This window comes from Diplotaxodon limnothrissa, linkage group LG10 (assembly GCF_057381915.1).
Source record: "Diplotaxodon limnothrissa isolate DT_005_m linkage group LG10, D_limnothrissa_male_GT1.1, whole genome shotgun sequence".
Lineage (NCBI taxonomy): Eukaryota > Metazoa > Chordata > Actinopteri > Cichliformes > Cichlidae > Diplotaxodon > Diplotaxodon limnothrissa.
Genome location: NC_140605.1, coordinates 35385585 through 35408476, shown reverse-complemented (window position 1 = coordinate 35408476; position 22892 = coordinate 35385585). Strand labels below are relative to the sequence as shown.

General features: G+C 44.7%; 1 protein-coding gene across 1 annotated transcript; it reads right to left on the bottom strand.

The window, feature by feature from the left end:
- Window positions 1–19410: 19410 nt before the first annotated feature.
- LOC146624852 (odorant receptor 131-2-like) lies at window positions 19411–20394 on the bottom strand. Its single transcript, XM_085363485.1, has one exon. The coding sequence runs from the start codon at window positions 20392–20394 to the stop codon at window positions 19411–19413; it is 984 nt and encodes a 327-aa protein (XP_085219611.1).
- Window positions 20395–22892: the final 2498 nt, after the last annotated feature.

Below are 22892 nucleotides of genomic sequence, written 5' to 3'. Positions count from 1 at the left end.
ATGGTCCCTCAATCAGAGAAAATATTACACGTTTCGTATTGAGCTGAGAAGAGACGCAGTTTGTCCCGAACTTTAGCTAGAATGGAAAAAGACACAATGCTGGAGTTATTCTGTCGTTACGCTGCACAGCTGCCTCTTCTTCTCTCATTCTCTCCCCTCTCTCTCCTGTTTCTACTTCAATCATGAAACTGATCAATGATCAGCTGATCGGCTTTTCTCTCTTGTTTATTTATCGCCCACTTTGCGCCAGAAAGAGGAAACCAGCAGATGTCGCGCTAAACAACAACAGCACGTTTAAGCTTGATCAGCTGTTGTTAGAATTTATTTAGTTAGAATGTTTGCTGGAGCCACAGCTGTAAAGCTGTAAAGCTGCTGGTCATGATGTCGGTTTGGATATGTGGTGAGAGGGAAACATGAAGATGAAACCAGGAGATGTCCTTACTGAACCATCAGAGCTGAACAGGTGATGGAGAAACAGGTTTACCTTTTAGGTGACATGAATGAGTTGAAGGGAAGTTATGAACTGTTTCTGAGAGACAAATAACACCAGGATCCTTTTCTAAGTAGCTGACAGCTGGTAACTGTGCAGGGGCGGGTCTAGCAAAGTGTTGCCAGGGGGCAGGTAGGGCATTAACAGGGAAAGGTGGGGCACAAAGACATACTTTTCTTTCTTATTCTCATTCAAAATATCTAGCTTTTATTAAATAATTATCTGAATCTTACAACCAAAGTTTTTATCTGACGTAAAATGTATAGAAATCATACATATACCAACAAGACTGTACATCACTGTCACAACAGGGTTTGTTTTCATTCAAAGTCTTTATGGCTTTAATACCTGGTGGGCCGGTCTGTAGTCAAAATGCCCGATTTTCTGTCCCAGTCCAGCCCTGCAGGTTAATCCGGTTGTTCAGTGATGACGTGACGAATCCTACTTCCGGGCCTAAAGTAGTCTGCGTTTAATATGGCTTTTGTGTTGTTAACATGTTTAATGTTATGTATTTTCTTCTATTTGATCTCAAAAAGCTCCTAAAACAGTCAGTGATCACTGTTGACCTCCCTCGGCTTTTATTACCACTAATCATTTATTTAAGCTCAGTTTTTAAAACCTTAGGATGTAACTACAGCCCAGCCCATGCAGCAGTATATGAATGACTAACCTGGTATTGTGGATGGATTATCTCAGTTGTTCTCCTGGCTGAAGTTTGGTCCTTTTACAGCATCCTGCCATGCGATTACATTTGTTCCTGACCACCGAGAACACTCACGTTAACTTTTATCGAGTGGAAAAACAGTTAGCTTGTTTATATTATGCTAACATAGCTGTGTCGCTAGCGGTCACGTAGCACATCATTATATACCAGCTAGCCCAACTTCAGTAACCCTACAAACGTCACTGCTGTTTAGTTTTCTGTCTTCATTTATGCTGGAAGTGACAGCAGAGCTGTACGTTTTAATTTGTTTCCAAAACCCCGCAGTCAGGACATGCTATATTGTATTTAGATAGAAGCTAGCGAGCTAACTCCCTGCTAACTTCTAACTCCGTTAATTGTCATAAATTCCGTTTTCATGGATGCCTGGATGTTAAACTCAATTGTTACACCTGGTAGAGCAGAACGCTGATCATTTTATTAAAGATGAAAGACTTTAGACAGTTTTTCAACTCTCAGTAATGCCATAGTGATCGTTTGATATATGGACCTGCAGCAGAGTTTAGACCCAGACACGGCTAGTGACGTCAGACTGAACAATCGGATACTGGCAGTGTCACCATGCCAGCTGACTGTATTTCATCATCAGCCAGTGTTGTTCTTTATCAATATTACCAAAGTTTACCATAAGGCAGCATAGAAAGTATTTACTTGCTTTCAGGTTTTATTCAAATGTTAGTCTTTTCAGTTGTTTCCCCACTTTTTCCTGTTTCAAAATCAAACACCAGTTTGTGAGAAGATTATCTTCTTTTTTTAACAGGCAGATAAAGTTTTACATTGGAACTGGCTAATTTGTCAATTGTTTGTTACAAATGTTCATATTTTAATATTCAAAAATGTTTTTGCCCAAAACATATGTGCACTACATGTCAGTAAAAATACTATGCAAATATTGCTGTCCTTGAATGCTGAGTAAACACTGACAAAGCACTGATTGTATCTCTTGTACTTTATCAACGCAGTATCTAAAAACTTTGCACCATAGTGGTTAAAATCTCATTCTAATAAGAGTTAAAAGCGCATTCGGTTATTAGGTTTATAGGATTATTGAATTATGGTTAACGGTTGGTAGAATTTTTTTTTAAACATTATCTGCCAATTACATCTGCCACCCTTCTCCAAATCTGTGCCCCTACCTGGCCCCCCCAACAAAAATTTTCTAGACACGCCACTGCAAGCAGGCATGAGTATTCTATTTATTCCTTTATATATGAGAACAATAGGGCATACATGGAACGCCATAACCAAGTGGCCAGCATAGTGTACAGGAACATCTGTGCCGAGTATAACCTGGAAGTCCCGAGGTCAAAATGGGAGATGCCCCCAAGGGTGGTGGAGAATGACCGAGCTAAGATCCTGTGGGACTTCCAGATACAGACGGACAAAATGGTGGTGGCTAACCAACCGGACATAGTGGTGGTAGACAAACAGAAGAAGACGGCCGTAGTGATCGATGTAGCGGTTCCGAATGACAGCAACATCAGGAAGAAGGAACACGAGAAGCTCGAGAAGAGCTCGAGAAGATGTGGAGGGTGAAGGTAACGGTGGTCCCCGTGGTAATCGGAGCACTAGGTGCGGTGACTCCCAAGCTAGGCGAGTGGCTCCAGCAGATCCCGGGAACAACATCGGAGATCTCTGTCCAGAAGAGCGCAGTCCTGGGAACAGCTAAGATACTGCAGGACCCTCAAGCTCCCAGCCCTCTGGTAGAGGACCCGAGCTTGAAGGATAAACCGCCCGCTGGGGTGAGCTGGGTGGTTTTTTTTAATATTAATTTTCAGTAACACTGGTGCAGCATAAAGAAACAAACAAACCAACAGAGACACACAAGAGGAAAAAAAAAGGCCACATATATGGGGAGAGTTCCAGAAAGGAACGGGGAAAAAGAATAGGGTAAATATGGCATATATGAGTATGTCATGGGTCCAAAAAGGACCGGATCTGGAAGTACCCAAGTGGACCCCAGATTTAGACAAATGCAACTGAGTACAGTTTTTCAGCAACGCTGAGCTGCCAGACTCTTCTGAGGATCCTTATTTGCCACTTTACTTGACTAATTATTTATTATAATAATAATATTTTTTATAATTATTCTTGTTATTATTATTATCCATTTATCCTTTGTTATTAAAATATATACTTTTACATATATAGTTAAATTAATTTGGGTCAACAGAAAAGTCAGCTGCACCAGAGCCACCGGGCCTAGAGGTCCCCCCAAAATCCATGTATCACTCGTACTTCCAGAACCTTACAAAAAGTCAGATCTTATTGGTTTAACATATTCGGTCCATTTTGACCATTGCTCATAAAACTTGTCACTTTGAATCCTTAAAGTAAATCATAGTTTTTCCATAATGTAGATTTCGTTGACTATATTGATCCAGTCCTCCTGTGATGGTGGTTCAACCTTTGACCATTTCCTTGTAATGGCGTTTTTGCTAGCAATCAATAAAATTGCCCACAGTCTCATATCAGACTTCTTCCAATTTTGCGTGTTTACATCTCCCAAATATATACACTCAAATGCACAGGGGATTTTAGATCCAAAAACACAATATATATCAGTGGTTCCCAAACTTCAAACTCCATTGCGGAAAACACAGCTGTTGAACATTTCATCCACACGTAAACGGCGTTTCGAATCACTGAAAACAGAGACTTTTTAAAACTCAGTTTTTGCATTTACGTGTGGACGAGGAATACAGAGTTCGTCACGCAACATCAAAGGTATGTGCCTTTTTTCATGTCACGCTGTGTGCCATGTTATTGTTCATATGAGATGAATTGCAGAATGGCAGATAGAGACGAAATACTATTACTGTTAATCTTGCTATCTTCAGTTTTTGCATACTTACATACACACACGCAGTTACTGTCCCTCCATTTACAAAGGCAGAGGCGTCACGGTGTGATTATTTTACGTGTAGTTATTTTTTTCCTGTGTAATAATATTCAACATTGCTGTCAGTACATTTTTCAAAAAATGCTTCTCTGTGCAAAATGGGTTCAAAAACATAAACAACTGTGGGACACTGTTTGTCAGTGATTTGAACCGAGGGAATAAATTACGGCAGGACCAGCCTCACAAAATGTGAGCAATTCTATCTTGTCCAAGATTTGCAGTTGATGCACCTATTGAGTATCAATTTGACACACGTCGTTTCTTCTTGAGTTATCACATTTACAACATTTCCAAAAAACTTGACTTAGACATTTAGATGAGGATCACAGAAATTCACACTTGTTTGAGATCTTTTGTGCCTTTGCTTTGGCTCTCTGCAGTAGAGTATCCCTTCCAGTTCCTGTTAAAATGCACAGTGGTGTTTTTGTGTAGCATATTTGTGTAGCCAATTCAATTAAAACGTTTAGATAATGTATTAGTTCATGGATATTCTTCACGTTCTTTACCCAAAGTATTCTCTGTTGATTCACTTGCTAATTATATTTACAGAAGTCACTCACTGTGTCTTTTGGGATTCACTAGCTTAGCTCACCTTGTAGCCGACTCAATAGAAGCATGGCCTCTTCACTTGTTCACTTTCCTGCTTTGTGTGTAAGATTTTAGTTACTCCTTGGCCTCCTTTAGTAATAACTGCAGTACGCTGGCAATTATGGTAAATGGCCTGTATTTATATAGCGCTTTTATTAGCCCCTAAGGACCCCGCTTTACACATCCAGACATCCACCCATTCACACACACACACACTGGTGATGGCAGCTACATTGTAGCCACAGCCACCCTGGGGCGCACTGACAGAGGCGAGGCTGCCGGACACTGGCGCCACCGGGCCCTCTGACCACCACCAGTAGGCAACGGGTGAAATGTCTTGCCCAAGGACACAACGACGGAGATTGTCCAAGCCGGGGCTCGAACCGGCAACCTTCCGATTACAAGGCGAACTCTCAACTCTTGAGCCACAATCGCCCACAATTATCACTCTAATCATTGACTCTGCACTGGATCATATCTGTTATTAATGTCCTGTCTTCCTTCTCTCACCCCAACCAATCACAGCAGATGGCCCCACCCCTCCCTGAGCCTGGTTCTGCCGGAGGTTTCTTCCTGTTAAAAGGGAGTTTTTCCTTCCCGCTGTTGCCAAAGTGCTTGCTCATAGGGGGTCATATGATTGTTGGGTTTTTCTCTGTATCTATTATTGTAGGCTGTACCTTACGATATAAAGTGTCTTGAGATGACTTTCTTTGTTGTGATTTGGCGTTGTGTAAATAAATTTAATTCAATTCAAAGAATTATCAGGAAATGATCAGACAAGAGAGGGTTTTCAGAAAACACTGTGAAATGTTCAGTTTCTATGCCATTTGTCAAAACAAGATCTAAATTGTGATTAAAGTGGTGGTTGGGCTCTTTCACATTTTGAGAGAAGCCATTCGAGTTTAATTAAAGATTAAATGCGGTGTTGAGGCTGTCATTTTTAGCATCTACATGGATGTTAAAATCACCCACAATAATTATTTTATCTGAGTGTGTCGAGACAGGCAGGTTGGACTCAAGCGCAAACTGTAAATTATAATTAAACAGTTCTTTATTTGCAACACCCCGTGCAATATATACAAGGTGGGGGGAGTGGCCAGGGGTTGTAGGGATCCACAGGTAGGGTTACGGAAAACAGGTTCTCCACCCTCATACACTGATCAACAGTCCTCTCGCTCTGCTCTCAGCTCACTTGTTCCGCTCGGAGGATCCACTCTAAACTGTCAAACACTCATGCTCAGATATCCAGGGTAACAAGGGTTACAGGACTAGTCCAGGGAATCTATGTACAAGCAGATGAGATTATCACAATGAATAAACTCAGGAGATTATGAAGCCAGCGTTCTAACCTGGCTCAAAAGCCGCAACATAAATAAGGAGACGAACACCAGAATTTATTTGAGAAGAGGTTTTAATCTTAAAATGCATTGCAAGTTGGGTAAAATAGCTGGTATTACCAAAGCAAGGGCTAGCAAGCCTCCCTGAAAACCTGCCTCAGGTATCCTTTTATCCACACCTGACTAGAATCAGAATCAGAATACTTTATTAATCCCAAAGGAAATTAGGGTTACAGCAGGCAGCACGCTGCATGCGCACTTACAAAGGAACCTTCTGACCAACTTTACACAAACATCACATTGGGGAGACACGTCAGAAAGGTAGGCTGATAGGAAAAAAACAACGAAAATACACTACATGAGGTAAGAGGAGGAGAAAAAAAACTCCACTCAGACTGAGCTCCTAGTGGGAGAACAGTTTGATAACAGAAAAAACACCTCAGCACAAAAAGCACATGACTATCAATACACCATAGAAACACAAGACAAGCAACGGGGGCGGGTAAAGGGTAAGAGAGAGCCGGTGTAGACAGCGCATCCGGTCCTGCAGCATGTCTGCGCTGGTCCAGTCGACTGCCATCTTCCCCGGTAGGGCACAAGCATCGAAGGCGTTTGGAAAGGGAGGGGGGATCAGTGTGTGCATATCAGTGTATGTGTGTGTGTGTGTGTGTCCAGAGTTCAGCTGAGACAGTGTCCTTCGCCCTGCCAGGCTAAGTAAACAGTCTACCAGCCAACCCAGGTGGCCTTGCATGGAATGGGGGGAACAGACTCAACACAGTCGTTATCAGGGTGTGTTGTTCAGCTCCAGCCTTGCCGCTGGCGCCAAAGGGGTCTCCACATAAGTGATGGTGGTTTTTACTTAAGTGCGAACAGCTCATATGAATTTCAAAGCAGTTCTACAGTCCAACACTGGTCTCTCAGTCTCCCGTTGGAGAGCCGCGAGCTTCGCCATACTTGCGTTCTGTGATGTTGTCATTTCTTGTGCTCAAGGAGCCGATTTCTGAGAACTCACGGCAGTGTGCCTCCCCGAGATGTCATCCAATTTGCGCCCAGAGATGTTATTCCAAGTGAGCCCTTCCGAGATGTATCCAGTCTGCAGTCAGAGATCTTATTCTGAGTATTCACAGCAGCCGTAGCCTCTCCAAGATCTTCTCCGTGCTGCACTCAATGAGCCCATTTTGAGAAACTCACGCCTCTCCCATCGTTTCAATCCCAGCGGGCAGCCTTGTGGGGGTTTCAACAGCTGGTTCCGCTTTCTTAATTCTTCGATAAGTCAGGGCCAAGCCAGCTCCGATCAGCAAGAACCCTGTTACCATGGTTCTGAATAGGTAGATATCTTCAGCACTCAGGCTCACCCAAGCCCAGATTTCTCGTTGAGAAAGGGGTGTCAATTGCATTTAGGGACCAGTTGATCCAATCCATAATTCCTCTTTTAGGTTTTAGAGAACAGACTGTGAGAGAGTGTTCCAGGGAAAAGTAAAAACACAAGACAAGACAAGGACATAAGAAGCTAAGGAGGGAAGATAAGGGCAGGAGTGGAGAAAAGTGTGACTGCCTTCGCTGAGAGCCAAAAGTCTTATTGGTGTGGTCTATTAGCAACAGTTGAACAAGTACAAAGAAACATTTTTACATTTAAAGACTTTGCAATTTAACAGTGATTTAAAGGCTGAAAGGATGCTGAGAGTGTGTGTTGAAATGAAAGTGTGCATGTTGTGAAATCCTTTTAATCATTGGTGATTCTGTAATCATGGGTGATCGTGGCTCAAGAGTTGGGAGTTCGCCTTGTAATCGGAAGGTTGCCGGTTCGAGCCCCGGCTTGGACAGTCTCGGTCGTTGTGTCCTTGGGCAAGACACTTCACCCGTTGCCTACTGGTGGTGGTCAGAGGGCCCGGTGGCGCCAGTGTCCGGCAGCCTCGCCTCTGTCAGTGCGCCCCAGGGTTCATCACCAGTGTGTGTGAATGGGTGAATGACTGGATATGTAAAGCGCTTTGGGGTCCTTAGGGACTAGTAAAGCGCTATATAAATACAGGCCATTTACCATAAATATATTGTTGTGAACATTGCTGAACCTGTGGGTTTTCAGACGGGTGAGAAAAACGACATCTCACTGATTCTGATCCGTCGGGTCCGCGCTTTGTGTTTACGTCTTTATGCAGAATCCGTGGACCTGCTCTCATTTACTATTTTAGCTGTTTGGTGGTTGTTGAAATTTTTTGAGGTTTAACCTGAGATTCTGGTTTTTCGGGCAAAATAAATGTATATTTAAAAAACGATTCAGGATTGTAATGAATCAATATTACGTTATCCAAGCTAGAATCGATTTTAATTGATGAATCAATCATCAAAACCCACCCCTAGTCTCCACCACACAAACGGTCACATACAAGTGGCCTCATACCACAACAAGTTACTTTAATATACAAAATTCAGTAAAGCAAGCGTACCAGTGACCACCCACAGGTTTTTGGGGGTTTTTTTGCTCACAGGTGGAGAGTGCTCTCGAGCGTTTTCCTTCCTTTTTACCGTTTCTTCCTGCAGTAAATATGAACAACGACAGTATTGTGTATTGTGTATTTTGTTGTACAGTTATTTTATTTTCAATTTAATTTATATATTTTATCTTATTCTTTCCCAGTGTGTTGTACAGTTATTTCATTTTTAACCTTAATTTATATTTTATTCCTTCCTAGTTAAATTTACCCTTTTTAATTTTTCATATTTATTTCCTATCTTATTCATAGCCTTTTCCTTTTTTGTTTTCTTTAGGTCACGAGCAGTTGTCCAAGCATTTCACTACATATCGTACTGTGTATGACTGTGTACGTGACAAATAAAAATTTGAATTTGAATTTATTCAGGAAGAAAACCAAACATTGCAGATATTTTTATCATAATTCTGGTTTTACGCGGCCGATCAACACAATTTAAAAACTGGTATAAAGTCCACACTTTTTGCGTCAGTTGTTCCGTCTGTCCTGCTCACATCTCCAATGGTTGTACACGTTGTCATTAACGTGGCTTCACTCCACATCAGTCACGCCGCTTTGCTTGCTAAAACACCGGCGTCGGCACATAAGGAAGCTTCATAGCCTGACAACGACGTTGATTAGCTGCGTATATATGAATGTGAATCGCATCATTGGCTGGACTATGGGATAAGGTGGCATCGTTCTGATCCCATATGGGAGCAGCCAGTCACTGACTAACACTGCAAAACAGAATTGTTAAAGTTTTAATTTTAATTTCAATTCAGGGTAGATTTTTTTTTTGGGCGCAACACAGATTTTCTGTGCGCAGTGACCGTGCCAGCAGTGCGCAATTGCGCACGCGCGCAGCTTAGAGGGAACATTGCTCAGCACCCCACAGTGTTATTGCCATCACCTGGCCAACAACACTCACAAGTGACCTAACCAAAGTAGCCAAATCCTCCACAGCACTAAAGGTCACAGCACAAAACATTCACCACATGAGGGCCGCATTTGGCATCCACTATCATTGATATTTTAACAGTGCACATATGGTGTACACCCTATGCCAACTGTCAAGGGATTTCTTTAAATCAACTCGTAGTTCTTCAGCTAAGACACCTGAGTTAGAAAACAAACACTGCAGTTGCCTTTACATGCGTGGGCAGTCACTCTGAGACCTGCGTCTCATCGCTCTGCGCTCTTTATTTATACATGTCTGTATGTCTGTGTGTGTGTGTGTGTAAATAGCTTCTTATTCTAAGAACTGAGCTGAGGTTCCCCTTTTTCTAATTCTGTATGCTCTTACAAAAAGAGGAAGCTAACAGTTGTTTATCACACAAAAGTACATGTCAAAAGTCACGTAGACGTTTGCCTAGTGATTAAATAAAAGAATACATTTCATGAAGCTGATCACATTATATAAAAACAATATTCTTTTGACACCAACTTAAAAAGGCCTTCCTGCCTCAGCCATAAGACCATAATTCACAAATGGCCTCAAACCTCCTGTCAAGTGTGGTGCCACTGATTTACTGGTATGCAATTAAACTTTACCTACCTACTTTTGGGTGGCGTGCCAGGCTCGAGGCACCTTTAAACGCCAAATCAAGAGTACACAGCAGACCAGAAATACAGTCTCCTATCACACTCTGAAGCGTACCCCCACCCAGGATAACCACCAAACGCAACAAATTTAAACAACAAAGCAAAGCAACAAACAAGTGCTTCGAAGGAAGGGCAGCACAGCCACCCAGCTGAAACACACTTACTAAAGGTGTCATGGTCCGCGGCCCGGTGTCCGAGGAGCTGATGGGATGCCCACGTCCACGGGTGTGGCTGTTAACTCCACACCTGCATCCCATCTCAGGCGATTATCAGGTGGACTATTTGATCCAGCCCAGCCAGCTGCTCCACGCCAGTCCGTTAGTCGTCTCACAGCGGTAACAGCTTGGCGTGTTTTTGAGCCACCTGCCTGTCCACCTGCCTGTCTGGAGTTTGGATTGCCTCCGGTACCAATCACCTCTACTTTCCTGGAGCTCCCCCGCGGACCCTCACCCCTCCCTCCGGCTCCCACGGCCCCGCTTTGACTCCTCCCACAGTCCCGATTACTGCCTTCCTGCGTAACTCATTCCCCGGTCTCTTGGTTTTTCTAGTTTCTCGCGTGTTTTCCTTTGACCCTTCCGGGACACCTTTAGTTGAAATAAAGTTTATTTTTCGTACTCCTGTGCGTGTTGTCTCTGCTTCTGGGTCCAGCTTGTGTACTGAACTTTGGTTCATGACAGTACGGACTGGCCAGGACCCAGCAGATCCAATACGTTCCGCCATCAATAAACAGGGCGCTATTCTCGGTCGTCACGATCAGCTGCTCCAATCACTCCAGGACCAATACCAGGAGCTTAGTGACACTCAGGATCAGCTGCGGGCCAAGCAGCCCGACCCTGTGCACCACAGCGTTTCACCTCCGCCGCTGGAACCCTTCCACGGGGAGTTAGACCTGTGTGGAGGGTTCCTTTTCCAATGCTCCTTATTCTTCAGCCGCACGCCGCACGCCTTCCCCACGGATGCTGCTAAAATTTCCCACTTTGTGGGGCTGTTACGGGGACGAGCTCTAGCATGGGCTGAGGCTTATTTAACCTCTCACCCCATTCGTGGTTGCGACTATGATGATTTTCTGGAGGAGTTCAAGGCGACGTTCTCTCCTCCAGTCTCGGAGGATGACGCCGCACAGAAATTGCTGGCGCTCCGTCAGGGGCGGCGCAGTGTTGCCGAGTATATAGTTGAGTTTCGTACCAGGGCAGTTGCCGTGGGTTGGCCCGATTCGGCCCTCCGTGGGGTCTTTTTACGCTCGCTAAACGATCAGATGAAAGACCAACTAGCGTTCCACGAGGCAACAAAATCCTTCGAAGAACTGGCTCCTCGCCCGCAGGATCGATAGACGCCTGCGGGAGAGGGATGCCGAGCGGCGGCTTAAGCCTTTAGGACCCATATTGCGCACCGAGTTTCGAGTTTCATCGTCCCCACCCACGGCTGCGTGCACGCGTTCTCCATCGCCTCCCCCGCCCAAACCCATGCAAATCGGACGCTCCCGGCTTTCACCAGAGAAAAGGGAACGCTGTTTTCGGGCTGGGGACTGCCCGTACTGTGGGAAGCCCGGTCATCGCATCGCTGCTTGCCCGGTCCGCCCAAACGAACCGGCCCACCGGTAAATCCGGGGATACGGGTGGGCAGCACTTTAAGCACAACTAGACCCCAATTGTTACTGTCTGTTACCATCGTGACTAACAACGAGACTTTCACATGCCCCGCGCTGGTGGACTCCGGGGTGGAACAGAACCTCATGGATGAGAAACTGGCTAAGAAGTTAGAGTTATCACTTACTCCGCTTGAACCTCCCATCCCCGCGTCTACGTTGAATAATCAGGTGTTTGCTTTTATCACTCACCAAACCGCGCCAGTACAGTTAGTCACATCAGAAAACCACAATGAGCTACTTTCCTTTTTCACTTTCCCCTCCCCTGACACCCCGCTTATCTTAGGCTACCCCTGGCTACAGAGACATAATCCTCACATTGATTGGGCCGGAAGAAGAATCACCAGCTGGAGTCTGTTTTGCCTGGCAAACTGCTTGAGGTCAGCCGTTCCACCCGCCTCAGTGGAACAGATTCCAGTCCCGCCACAAGCACCAGACCTCTCTTCCATTCCCCCAGAATATCATGATTTACAGCAGGTGTTTAGTAAGGATAAGGCGCTCTCACTGCCACCTCACCGACCATATGACTGCGCCATTGATTTACTCCCGGGAGCTCCGCTGCCCTCTAGCAGATTGTACAACCTGTCTCGTCCTGAAAGAGACACTATGGTGAGTTACATCCAAGAGTCGCTGGCAGCAGGAATAATCAGGCTGTCGTCCTCCCCCGTCGGTGCGGGCTTTTTCTTTGTGGGGAAGAAAGGGCGGGTCGCTCCGACCGTGCATCGATTGCCGAGGTTTGAACGACATCACTGTCAAGAATAAATATCCCCTCCCACTAATCATCTCCGTTTCGAACCACTCCAGGAAGCCACAGTTTTCACCAAGCTGGTCCTGCGGAATGCCTATCATCTGGTTCGGATACAAGAGGGTGATGAATGGAAGACGGCCTTCAATACTCCATTAGGGCACTTTGAAAATTTGGTGATGCCGTTTGGTTTAACTAACGCCCCGGCGGTTTTTCAGGCCCTAGTCAATGACGTGTTACGGGACTTCCTGAACGTGTTTGTTTTTGTGTACCTGGATGATATTCTGGTTTTCTCCAGGACTCTCGAAGAGCATCACGTCCATGTGAGGAGTTTATTACAGCGGCTGCTCGAGAACAGACTGTACGTCAAGGCAGAGAAATGTGAGTTCCATGCTTCATCTGTTTCCTTCTTGGGCTACATCCTAGCAGGTGGACAGGTGAAGACCGACCCAGTGAAGGTCAAGGCGGTGCTGGAAAGGCCGGTCCCGGAGTCACGGAAGAAGTTCCAAAGCTTCCTCGGGTTCGCAAATTTTTATCGCCGCTTCGTTCGGAACTACAGCCAAGTGGCCACGCCTCTCACCCAGCTCACCTCATCTAAGGTACCTTTCACCTGGCCCCCAGAGGCCCACGCAGCCTTCGTTAAATTAAAGCAATTATTCACATCCGCACCCGTTCTAACCCATCCTGACACTTCTAAGCAGTTTATCGTAGAGATTGATGCGTCTGATGCTGGAGCTGGAGCAGTTCTCTCCCAGCGATCCGGGCCTCAAGGTAAACTCCGACCATGCGCCTACTTCTCGCGCCGACTCACCCCCACGGAGAGGAACTACGACATTGGCGACAGGGAGCTCCTGGCTATTAAGCTTGCCTTAGAAGAATGGCGCCACTGGCTGGAGGGGGCTGGAGAGCCTTTCCTCATATGGACAGACCATAAAAATCTAATGTACCTCAGAACTGCCAAAAGGTTAAATCCACGCCAAGCCCGCTGGTCTCTATTCTTCACTCGCTTTAACTTCACTCTCTCCTACCGTCCAGGGTCACGGAATATCAAGCCCAATGCGCTCTGCATCCCATCTCAGGCGATTATCAGGTGGACTATTTGATCCAGCCCAGCCAGCTGCTCCACGCCAGTCCGTTAGTCGTCTCACAGTGGTAACAGCTCGGCGTGTTTTTGAGCCACCTGCCCGTCTGGAGCTTGGATTGCCTCCGGTACCAATCACCTCTACTTTCCTGGAGCTCCCCCGCGGACCCTCACCCCTCCCTCCGGCTCCCACGGCCCCGCTTTGACTCCTCCCACAGTCCCGATTACTGCCTTCCTGCGTAACTCATCCCCCGGTCCCTTGGTTTTTCTAGTTTCTCGCGTGTTTTCCTTTGACCCTTCCGGGACACCTTTAGTTGAAATAAAGTTTATTTTTCGTACTCCTGTGCGTGTTGTCTCTGCTTCTGGGTCCAGCTTGTGTACTGAACTTCGGTTCATGACAAAAGGGAGTTTGCCCAATTACAGTGAACACCATCACTCACCCACTTAAAAGTAAAACAAAAACTGATATTCAGTCTTCACAAAAATATCCAAATGATCCTGGACGAGTCCCCACTTATATTGCCACCGGGCTCGAAAGCCTCATCATAAATAAGGAGACGAACACCAGAATTTAGGTGAGAAGAGATTTTAATCTTAAAATTCATTGCAAGTTGGTTAAAATGGCTGGTAAAGCAAGGGCTAGTGAGTCTCCCTAAAAGCCTGCCTCAGGTATCCTTTTATGCACACCCGACTAGGTGTGGTCAATTTGCAATAGCTGAACCCACTGAAGAGATTAGGGGCTGCAGAGGAACGTAACACCAGGATTTACTCTAACATGTTTTACTCAACAGTCCAGCAACGAGAAGCTCAGAGCCCCTGCCTGAAGTAGTGGGTGGGAAAACAGGATGATGAGTCACAGATACATGATTAGTTTTAGGTGCATGGGCCAAAGGCGCGAGCCTGCAGTGTGCTCCACCCAGGTGGAGCAATGCAGGAGAGAGAGAGAGAGAGAGAAAGAGGAAAAAAGTCTGTCTGGGTCTTTGGTTGCTTATTAGGCTGGTGTGAAAAATTGCCACCACACCACTGTTTGTTTGTCAAACTTAGATTCAGGAGGAACAATGCGGTTTTTGTCTTGGGTCTAGATGCTGAGACCAGAGAGTTTCTCTCTGAGTTTTTTAGATTCAGAGAAAGCATTTTACTGCATCCCTCAGGGGATCCTTTGGCGTGTCTTTTGGAAATATTGGGTATTAAAGCTGTTTTAGGTTATTAGCTCCCTAGAGAACCACAATGAGACCTTAGTTTGCATTGCTGGCAATAAGTCAGATTCATTCCTGGTGGGTATCTGCCAGTGCTGTCCCATTGTGATTGTCATTCTGTTAATTATTTCCTTGTCTAGAATCTGGCCCAGGGGTAAATGGTGTTTAGCTTTGCGACCTCAGGATTTTGTCTCTGCTTTTTGCAGGGGTTGTTGACTTTCTTAAGCATGACCTCCAGTTTTATCTAGGGCAATTTTAAGCCAATGTAAAGCAGCTGGAATAGGAATTGGCACCTCTGGGTCTGAGGCCATGGTTCTCATTTGAAAAAGAGTAGAGTGTGTACTTTGTGATGGGAATGAGTTTCTATAGGACAGGGTTGTCCAATCCCAGTCCTCAAGAGCTACCTTCCTGCAGCTTTTAGATGTATCCTTGTTCCAACTCACCTGAATCAAATGAATGGCTTGTTATCAGGCCTTTGCCAAACTTGATGGCATGCTGAAGAGATAATTTGATTCAGCTGTGTTGGAGTAGGGATGCATCTTAAAGCTGCAGAATTGTAGCTCTCGAGGCCTGGGATTGGACACCCCCACTCAGTTTTATTTAGGCAGTACCAAATGACAACAACAGTTGGCTCAAGGCAATTCATATTGTAAGGTAAAGGCCTGACAATGATACAGTGAAAACGTAAAAAGATGGGACTCTCCTCAGCTCTTTCTGGGACAGTGGCGTGGCTGCCCCTCTGTTGGTCTTCCTTGGTCTCTTGTGTTCTGGGGGCCTCTGGATGTCTGGAGTTTTGATCTCCTCCACACCTGCTTCATGCCCTGGAGGACGGGGCTGTGGCCCCCCCACACCCTCTAGCAGATCATTACATGAAGGAACCTTTTAAAAAAACAAGCGCATCCATGCTCACAGGTGTGCACACGGGTGATCACACCCACAAACTACACCCTTTTTGGCTCCTACCTCAAAGCACACTGTGTTCTGTCGATCTTATGTGCTGCACAATAATGTTTAATATTTAGTATTTACTGTTATATTGTGATGTTGTTTATTCTATTACTCTCGTTCTCTTCTGCTTGTTTTCTTTTTTCTTTCTCAACAGGTGATCCAGGTGATTGATATATGCATTTTTTTTTCTGCCCGTTCTGTTGGTTTTTGTTTTTTGCCCTTCTCCCCCGGCCCTCTTCTCAGCTGTTTTTCTTTCCCTCTTTCTTTCTCCCCTTCTTTCCCCCAGTCAAGTCTGTCCCGTGTTCAGCAAATGAAAATAAAATAAACAATAAAAGGTGAATCAAATAGACCATTACGGCAAGGCTGGGATGGTCAGTTTGGTAAAGTGGGCATCTTTCTTTGCCTTTAGACAACAATTCTGATGGCAAAAGAGCCAAACGGGACAGGCAAAAAGAAAAGAAAAGAAAAAAGAAAAGAAAACGTAAAGAGACCAACAGCTGTATGACCCCCTTTGAGCAAGTTCTTTGGTAACAGGGAGAACTTAAAAAGAAATAAGAATGACAAATGATTGTTTTAAAACTCATGTAATGAGTATCATAATTTCTATTTTCTGTCCTATTCATCACATATTTCATAATATAAGCTTATATAAGCAGAGAGAGAAGATATGGAAACTGTAGAAAACTTTAGAAAAGGACTGTGCTGTAACTCAGATGGTGGATACATTATTGAAATCTAATAGGTAACATTATTGTAATGTTGTAAATGTAATAAAGTTAGGGCTGGGCGATATATCAAAAATTTATCGTTACCGAAATTTATGACTCTCATCGACGTCATTTTGCCCATGTCGGTAAATTCGGTATTTTAAAAAAAGAAAAGGCATGTGCAGGTTGGCGATGTTCATGTCCCTTTAAGACGCTGTGCTACGTTACAGACTTGACGGGGTGGAGTCACATGACTCTACTACCTGTTAAGCTGGGCAGACACTGTGCGATTTTTTCAGTCACGTTATTCAGCTCCTGCTCAAACTGCATGGTTGACTCGCAGGGGTTAGAAGTTCATAGGTCACGATGCAGGTCTCACACTATACGGCCCGATGCTCTGATGCGACCTGAGTCACACTGTGCGTCCATAAAATGAAGGTTATAACAGAAATTCTGTCGCTCGCTCCCTCTCTGTCTTTCACTCACACAGACACACCACCACCATCAACTTTGCTAAATTGCTAATGAAAAACATTGATCAGTCAGCTGTGATTGAGCAGCATGTAAATCCAACTATTTTCACGGTTGTTGTGGTCGTGATAATTTTGTGAGGCCACATCGAAAAGGCTCGGATGAGCTTTCCAAAGTTCTACAAGTTGTGCCTCCGTCGCTTGTGTCCAGATCACACGCTGCACTGTCGTGCTGCTCCGTCTTTTTCGCTGACATTTGTGTTTGCGCGTGCGCAGTGTGACAAACTGCGGTGACACCCTCACGACGGTCGTGAATCCTCGCGACCAAGCGATTGATGATCGGGAGCTCGTCGTGAGGTGTCAATCGCTTCTCGTTACCCCACGTATACTATACGATGCATGACGCAGATGAAGGCCAAAATCGGGCCGATCGCCAAAACGGTCGCACGACTCAAAAATCGGCTCAAAATGGGCCAAAAATCGCACAGTGTGAGCCCAGCATAACAAGACGAGACACGGGTGAACAAATGGAGGACGATTTAAATGTTGAAGCAGCAGCGACGGAGGTAGAGATGGTGGAGGAGGAAGAGGAGACGCTTGTTAACAAAAAAAATGCATCATCAATCGTTTGGCAACATTTTGGATTCAACAAGGATGATATTGATCAAAAAATTGTTAAATGTAAACTCTGCAAAAAGACTGTTGCGTCAAGTCAAGGTAACACAACCAACCTCTTCCACCACCTGCAGCACAAGTTTTTGTTTAAGAGTTTATAGTTTTCACTAGTCACATGGCAGTGCTTAGTATTTATTATAGTTTTTTCTGTGTTCAATTGACATTTGTGTTTGTGACATTATTTGTTTACAAGTTCTAGTACCTCAAGGCCTTAGCAGAGATAGGCCTTTGTCCATGATGGCATTACATTTGCACAATCATTGTTTACTTTGTGAATAGCCAATGTGAAACATATTTATTATTAAACTATTTTGTTTACAAGGGATACACATTTTTTAGAGAGCATGGTTACATATTGTATCCTACACTTTTTATTTTGTTCAGTTAATAAATCTTAACCACTAAAAGTACTTACTACTATTGTCTTCATTTATTTTCAGTGACATTTTACAGTCCTTTAAAGTGGTAATAATATAATTGCAATGAATAGGTCTAGGGGGAATAATATTATCAAAATAACTGGAGGAATTATGCTGCCTGCCACAGCCCCATCAAATGAAAAAAAAAAAAAAAACGTGTTTTTTTTGGCACTTGGGGGGGTTATCGTCCATTTATCGTTATCGAGGTTAACTGCTCTATTTATCGTGATATTGATTTTAGGCCATATCGCCCAGCCCTAAATAAAGTTTTTTTTATATAGCACCAAACCACAGCAACAGTCATCTCATGCATTGACAAAGCATCATTATTTAATGTGAACATATGTTAAGCAAAGTTAGCACATTATAACTTAATTTCCCACCTCATCCAATGGCAGCAACCTTTCTCTCATTGTTTTTTTGTTTTTGTTTTGTTTTTCAATTTTGAATCCATAGTTTTCAGTCACATGACTGACTCACACATGGACTGTCCAGTAGAATAAAAATCTCACCTGTCCCAAATCAAGACCACTCAGATCATCTGTTCATGGAAAAAAAGCTACGATACAAGGAGAAACTACACATTTTGGGGACTCGTGATCCATATTCTCCCCCAGCAACTGTCCCACAGCCCCTGTTTGGTGACATCTACATGTATCTTGCAGAGAATCCTTCACCTCACACTGCTGCCTGAATAAAAGCTTTCAACTGCAGACCTGTAAGGCTGGGTTATTTAAGGTATGCTCTCATGTTGCCGCTATAATCTATGCCATTTTGGCAGCTGTAAATAAGCAAAGTACAGCTATATATATATCACAAAGTCACAAAAGTCACCTCAAGGCGATTTATGTAATGGGGTGAATACCATACTATATACAAAAAGTCTGTGATCAAACTATTTAAGACGTTTTGTTGATTGAAAATTCACCAAATTATTTAAGACTGATAGCAGAGAACAACTTTACCAACACAAAGCACCTTTAGTTTTCCAAAGTGCTGAATTTATTTGCAGAACTTGGAACTGAAAGAAAACCCTCTAGGACACCTGCAGTAATTCCAAGGCTAAACTGCAGGTTTAGAAGTAGGACAGATGTAGGCCAATTACATCTAATTAAAAATTGCTGCAATTTCTTTGCCTGAGCAGTGCTTGAGATAGAGTGGCTGTACACAGATTACGGGGTTACACAAATGTGACGCTCTTTCCTGTTTTACCAAAGCATGTAATCATTTGAGAGAATTATAAAGAATTATGTTCCTTTAGTAAACTGCAGCAAACAATTCCTCACGTGTGTCATTTGACAACGGTATGGTTTTAAATAAAAATTCAAAAGTCAAGTCAGAAACAGGAGTTATCCAGAATTGCAGTACGGTACTTTGAGGTTTGTATGCTTGTAAGCGTGGTGTATACTCTGACTAACACTCTACTTCGATCGCAGCCTTCAGTCTTGGCTGTATGACTGAGTATTTCAGTCGACAGCAAAGATAATATATGAACACAGGTCTGATGCTTTGATCTCTGATACCATAAATCAGTGAACTCAGACATCTGGGGAAAAGGAAAATACAAACATAAAAAACAATCTGGATGCGCACAAACACTATCCTTGTTAAAACTCTTGCAAGTGCTGTGAGTAGTGGGTTACAAATGGTTGAAGAAAGACTGAGACCCAGCTGCACCAGATGTAGCAGCAGTGTGTTACAAGCCTTACGGGCTGAAGCTTTATCTGTGGAGGCCGACCTGGCTGCTACTATAACACCGATATAAGAGCATGTGATTGCCACACTTGCTGAAATAAACAGAGCACATGTGAAGGCTTTGTCGTAATCATCAGACATAGACCCACCAGACATTGCTATTTCAGAGCAAAAGTCTTTCATCTGCAGACTATCAAGGGCTCCAAAAGGAAACTCTAACAGCAGAAGAACTCGAGTCAAGATATTTAGTGAACCGATGGCCCAGATCACAATGATGGCCACACCTGTGTTGGTGATAGTGATGATGCTAGCATGCCTCAGTGGGTAGCACACAGCAACATATCTCTCCAGAGACATCACCACCAGCGTGACAGGAGAGACCACAGTTGTAAGATTGGCAAGCATGGTGAGAAAACCACATACAGGATATGTTAGTGTTATCCTACAAGCGGCAATAATATACAATAACTGACTCAGTGCCATCTGTACTGTGTCTGCAAACAGAAGGTTATACAGGAGAATGTATCGCGACGTCTCACAGAACAAAGCTTTGCTCCTTAAAGTAAAAAGCATGATTCCATTAATGCAGAGAAATAAACAACATGGCAGTGTAGTCAGAGTGGAAAATAAAACTCTTTCCAAAACCCCTTGATACTGCTGGTTAGCAGTAACATTGGTCAGAGACAGATTTGCAAGTAACATTTCAATAAAGAAATTCAGTTTTTAACATCTTCAGTGGAAATAAAACACAAAAAAGTATTCCAACATTTAAAACAGAAAGATCCACAGAGCTCTTTTCAGGTCATCCTCCTCCTGCAGGAAATTAATAGGTTAGAGGGCTGTGGCTGCTTTCAGCTAAACGGCACTGGACAGCAAGATTTTCTTACCCACACATTGTGTATATACGCTCTGTAGTCACACCTTTTCATGTGACTATCACATGTCTGCATTATTTTTTTCCAGTTTCCTTACAACCCCCCTCCTCGCGCCAGGGACATGATGACGTGAAGATTATAGTATAGTAGTAATATATTAATAGCCTGTTAAGTTGATTCCATATTGTTTAAAGCATTTTCTTCACCCCCACCCGAGATTGGGTACATAGCCAAGTGCGATAGGAGAAGGATCGTTGAGTGCGAGAGGAACTGACCTGAAAAATAGGATCATGGCCAAGCTTGAAACCTGGATCCCCCGTAGCCGGTTACCAAGATTACGTGAAGTACCCTCAGAAGGTCTGCTAGATGATGTTAATGCAGCACTACGGACGATACCTACAACCACGATTACCGACACTAACAAGCTGATATACAATACGGCAGCAGTGATCAGTGAGATGCTTGGCTACAAGTTGAACAGCCACAAGGGGCAGTACCCTCCATGGAGAAGGAGGCTAGAGGGCAAGATCAAAGTAGCACGGAGGGAGGTTAGCCAACTAACGGAGTTGCAGAAAGGTGCGACAAAGAAGGTGCATAAGAAATACAGCAAGCTGTCCATACCTGAGGCCTTGGAAACTGCCAAGCAAAGGCTCACAGCCTTGGCCAGCCGCTTGAGGAGGTACACCAGAGAGATAGAAGGCAGGAGAATAAACCAGCTGTTCTCCACAGAACCAGCAAAGGTGTACTCTCAGTGGCAAGGGAACAATAAGAGAACAGCACCACCCAGGCTGGAGACGGAGCAATACTGGAAGAGCATATGGGAGAAGGACGTAACCCATAACGGCAATGCTCAGTGGCTAGTGGATCTGAGTTCAGACCACAGCGACCTCCCTGAACAGGGTCCCATAACCATCACAGTGGCAGATATCCAAGAAAGGGTCTCCAGTATGAAGAGTTGGACAGCACCAGGGCCCGACATGGTTCACGCCTACTGGCTAAAGAAGCTGACTGCACTCCACGAGCGTCTGGCAGCACAAATGAACCAGCTGCTAGTTAACGAGAGACACCCGGAATGGCTAACCGAAGGTCGGACGGTCCTGATCCCCAAGGACCCCAAGAAGGGACCGGTCCCCTCCAACTACCGACCAATAACCTGCCTCAGTACTACATGGAAGCTCCTGTCAGGCATCATATCGGTTAAGATGAACAGGCACATGGGTCAATACATGAGTGGGGCACAGAAAGGGATTGGCAAGAATACCAGAGGCGCAAAACACCAGCTACTGGTAGACAGAACAGTCAGCCGAGACTGCAAGACCAGACTGACCAACCTGTGCACTGCCTGGATTGATTACAAGAAGGCCTATGACTCAATGCCCCACAGCTGGATACTGGAATGCCTAGAATTGTACAAGATCAATGGGACCCTAAGAGCCTTCATCAGGAACTCAATGGGGATGTGGCGTACAACACTAGAGGCCAACTCCAAGCCCATAGCACAAGTCACCATCAAGTGCGTGATCTACCAAGGAGATGCTCTGTCCCCACTGCTGTTCTGCATAGGCCTGAACCCCCTCAGTGAGATCATTAACAAGACTGGCTACGGATACCGACTACGGAACGGAGCAGTTGTCAGCCACCTCCTGTACATGGATGACATCAAGCTGTATGCCAAGAGTGAACGAGACATCGATTCACTGATCCACACTACCAGGCTATACAGCAATGACATTGGAATGTCGTTCGGACTGGAGAAGTGTAGTCGGATGGTAACAAAGAGAGGGAAGGTAGTCAGAACTGAGGGGATTGAACTACCAGAAGGCAACATTGCAGACATAGAGGACAGTTACAAGTACCTGGGGATCCCGCAGGCAAATGGGAACCATGAAGAGGCCGCTAGAAAGGCTGCAACCACCAAGTACCTGCAGAGGGTCAGGCAAGTCCAGAGGAGTCAGCTGAATGGTAAGAACAAGATCCGGGCCATCAACACGTACGCCCTGCCCGTGATCAGGTACCCTGCTGGGGTAATAGGCTGGCCAAAGGAGGAGATAGAAGCCACTGACATAAAGACAAGAAAGCTCCTTACCATGCATGGAGGGTTTCACCCCAAGTCCAGCACCCTGAGGCTGTACGCTAAGCGGAAGGAAGGGGGCCGGGGACTGGTGAGTGTCAGCACCACAGTCCAGGATGAGACAACAAACATCCAAGAATACATTGGGAAGATGGCCCCAACTGACCGAGTGCTCAGTGAATACCTCAGGCAGCAGAAACCCAAGAAAGAGGAGGGAGATGAGGAACCATCATGGAAGGACAGGCCCCTGCACG